The sequence below is a fragment of the Coregonus clupeaformis genome, unplaced genomic scaffold (genome assembly GCF_020615455.1).
Source record: "Coregonus clupeaformis isolate EN_2021a unplaced genomic scaffold, ASM2061545v1 scaf1073, whole genome shotgun sequence".
In the NCBI taxonomy this organism is placed as follows: domain Eukaryota; kingdom Metazoa; phylum Chordata; class Actinopteri; order Salmoniformes; family Salmonidae; genus Coregonus; species Coregonus clupeaformis.
In genome coordinates this window covers 104158-108067 of record NW_025534527.1, presented here as the reverse complement: position 1 = coordinate 108067, position 3910 = coordinate 104158, and the positions used below count along the sequence as shown (strand labels likewise).

Sequence of the window (3910 nt, the reverse complement as noted above, 5' to 3'; positions counted from 1 at the left end):
GCAACAAAAGAGTGATCAAATGAAGATCCTACATCTGTACAGACAGACAGACATACAGACATATAGGCAGACTAGGTCTATAGTAATAGGCTGCTCCAGTGTTCTGGGTGGATATGTGGATGAGTAAATAACTTGATGATGTCACAATGCCACTTTACCAGGGATGGAGCACTAGGGAACATTATGAGGTAACATGTTGCCATGGAAACACACTTCTAACATAATCCCAGACCACATTAAAATTGTTAGACAAGCTCAGGTAGAGCATGTTAGCTACATCTCTCAACCTATAACTGATTTGATTGATTACAACAGTACACTACCCTAGCGTGTTATGGGTCAGACACTTAGTGACCCTGTCACTCTGGTCTCTCCTTGGGAGCAACGAAAGGAGACCCATAAACATAAAAAGAAACCCAAGGAGAAGAGCATCCCTCCAGCCCTGACCTTTCTTCAGCTGTGTACACTGCTGAGCTGCGTCAGGATGAAGAAGACACCATTTGATCCCTCCCAGAGTGGTGAGGGGAGAAAGGCAACAACGATACACGATACGAACAACAATAATGACTCTGATACTGGTGAGTGTGAGGAGGTGTCTATTGACTAGTGCTGTTACATAGTAAAATTATTTAGGCTTCACTTGGAAAAAAAAATAATGTGTCTTGGAAATGTTTCACTTACAGGCTCTGACTATTCTGCAGGTGATGTGAAAAGGATCAAGGAAAAGAGTAAAGGAAAGGTTCGGAGAGAGAAAGTTTGGATTGAAGTTCAGAAATCTCCTGAGTGGCGCAGTGGTCTAAGGCACTGTATCGCAGTGCTAACTGTGCCACTAGAGATCCTGGTTCGAATCCAGGCTCTGTCGCAGCCGGCCGCGACCGAGAGACTCATGGGCGGCGCACAATTGGCCCAGCGTCGTCCAGGGTAGGGGAGGGAATGGCCGGCAAGGATGTAGCTCAGTTGATAGAGCATGGCGTTTGCAACGCCAGGGTTGTGGGTTCGATTCCCACGGGGGGCCAGTATAAAAAAATTCATAATATATGTATTCACTAACTGTAAGTCGCTCTGGATAAGAGCGTCTGCTAAATGACTAAAATGTAAATCTCAGGACCACAAACGCAGAATGACACTGGAAACAGAAAAAGACAATAAACAAAGATCTAACTCGGTAAGACATCCAAACCTGCTTATCAATGAGGATTTGCCAATGCATTTGATAATTGATAATGACCACAATAAGGAAAACACAGTATATTGTGTTGAATTTGATACTGCTTGACAAATGTGATAATGTCACAATGCCCCTTCGGATGGGATAGGCCCTACTAGTTAAAAAGTCTTAACGGAATCCATGGAACGTCCCAACTCTGACCTTACCCCCATTGAAATTGAAATGGGTAAGGGTAGAGGTAAGGTTAGGGTTTAGGGTAGGGATGTCTCAAGGATCTCGGATAGCACTAACCCTAGTTATTATTGGGTAACATTTTGCCGTGGAAACACACTAGAGCTCATTGGCTATTGATATTGTAGTTTGAAATATCAGTAGATTTCTAACTGATGTACTGATTGTGACCCTGAGGTCTCCCCTGTGGAGAAAGCAAAGGAGACCAAGCAGAAAGAGAAGAAGCAGAGCATCTATCCAGCTGTGGCGGCCCTGCAGCTGTTCACTCTCTTCTGCTGTGGAGGGAAAGTCAAGCTGAAGAAAACTCGTGCCTCTCAGTACAGACAGAGTAAAAAGGACCAGGACGAAGATACTGCATCTGATACTGGTGAGTATTATGGGTTGTCTGTTGATTAGATATAGAATGATATTGCTCCACTTGGAAAGATGTGTCTTCAAAATCAAAATGTCTAAACAGGCTCAGACTGGTCTGGAGGAGATGTTACAACCAAAAAGGTCAAGGACAAGAGTAATGGAAAGGTAGGGAGGGGGAGAAAGACTGGACTGAAGTCCAGCTATTGAAATCATCTCAAGACCACGAACACAGAAGTACAACACCAGAAACAGACAAGGGAACTCATTTGGGACAAAGACCGAACTCTGTGAGACAAGCAAACATGCTGTATCATATTTTATCGTGAGCAAAAGATCTTTCCCATAATGTTTTATCATTGGGTATTGCAATTGTCTTATGCAGGCAAATCAAAGGACACCCCGGCAAGTGAAGACCCATGTGGAGGAAATATACATAAGACCTGACTCTCCGACTCTACCACGTGCCCACGTAAGTTACTGAAACCTGACTTACTATACGGACAGACAGAGATTCACACATCCAGGCAGTTTCCCCTCTGACCTCAACCTAACCCCCCTCTTCCTCCGGGTAGAGCTCCCTCTCCCAGTTCTCCCTGGCTAGGAACCTGGCCATCCTCCCACTGGAGTGGCAGCTACCTGGAGTCCCTCTGACCACCTCGTCTATGGCAACTAGGACAGAGAGAAAGCCATCCACTACCAACACTTCGACACAGGCGCAGACAGAAACACAGACAACAGATATGAACACAGACACACAGACCACTGCCACCTCTCAGAGACAGATCTCCATGGTGACCACCCAGTCATCAGAGACCATGACAGAGGTTCACACATCAGACTCAAGCACCCAGAACTCCACTCCTGACATGGCACTGACCCCTGAGAGCACTAAGGACATGATCGCTACTGATGAGGATGAGAAGGATGACTCTGCTGAAGATTTGATCTCCACCCTAACAGACACCTCTATGGAGAAATCCGTCCAGTAGGCCTAATGAACATTTCAATATAGCAAAAGCTATACTATGATCAATTAATAAAAACAGTTAATATTTCTGCAGCAAATGTTCACTACTGTTGATATGTGAAGCAGCATGCTTAGGTTAGGCATATGTGTTTGAATTCACCTAAAATAATAAATAAACCAAAAATATATCAAACCACTACAGGTAGGGGAGAGTGAATACATCAGCATTGAGTTCATTTGGTCAATAATGATCTATGGGCATATTACATTCTGTAATATATGAAATAACAATCACCCACAGTGAATACAAAGCAGACATGTTCTATTTTCTCCCTCCGTCCTTCCCTCCCATGTCCTGATGAGGTTTAGATTGTCTTGTTATCCACCCATTCAACTGTTTAGCATTTTAATAACGCCTCGCAATCTCAGGGCCTAATTATTTTTGATTCACATGCTTAAAATAGAGCCCACATATCACCACATATCTGAGTGACCTGAAGGTGCTGTGTTACTGGTGGGTTTCCAACAGATTACAGGGAGATTGGTGAAATAAGTCAACCTAAATAGGGACGATAGGAACATTATCATACTACAGCCTCATTCTCTTTGCCTATATTACAGCAGGGAGGATATATTACTGTCATCAGAGTAATGGATTACCACGCATACTGTATGTACCTCATGTTTTCACACATCATGATGTAGTCCTTGTAAGATAACTCTGGAGCGTGATCTTGTCGTTTTATCACCTTGAAGGGTGACAGAATAGTGAGCTTTATCCATGACTTTGAGAATGTAGGTATTTTATGAATTCTCACAGGTACGATTTCTGTCAAACTGCACTTTTCTGTCTCTGTCATGCCTGCGGTCACCAGATGTACAGCCTCCCCAGAGCTGCATATTCCAGTGGCCTACATGCATGGATAATGAGCTGAGAGAAGTAGTTGCAGCACATCGTTTTAGGCTACAGCCAAGCTCTATCTTTAACCTGAGAAACATCTTAGTCCTACATGAGTGCACTCTCCACAACAAAGACCAGCCTGACATCAACATACTGTTGATAAAGTAGACATTGAATTAAATCAACATAACATAGACACTGTACATGTATTTTTGATGATTGTTAATCTAGAAAAGACGCAGAACATATTAACTCTGAAAGGGGAGAGAGAGAAGAGAGAGGGGGATGA

At 43.5% G+C, this 3910-nt stretch overlaps 1 protein-coding gene across 3 annotated transcripts; it reads left to right on the top strand.

The window, feature by feature from the left end:
- Positions 1 to 274: 274 nt before the first annotated feature.
- Positions 275 to 2818, top strand: LOC123486220. 3 transcript variants are annotated; one of them, XM_045217489.1, is made up of 7 exons: positions 275 to 578; positions 702 to 739; positions 1106 to 1165; positions 1577 to 1766; positions 1857 to 1918; positions 2136 to 2222; positions 2326 to 2818. In XM_045217489.1, the coding sequence occupies exons 1-7, from the start codon at positions 335 to 337 to the stop codon at positions 2740 to 2742; spliced, it is 1098 nt and encodes a 365-aa protein (XP_045073424.1). In that variant the 5' UTR covers positions 275 to 334; the 3' UTR covers positions 2743 to 2818. The 3 variants fall into 3 exon arrangements, with proteins under 3 accessions (XP_045073424.1, XP_045073423.1, XP_045073425.1); XM_045217488.1 differs by having other exon boundaries at positions 684 to 739; XM_045217490.1 differs by lacking the exon at positions 1106 to 1165 and having other exon boundaries at positions 684 to 739.
- Positions 2819 to 3910: the final 1092 nt, after the last annotated feature.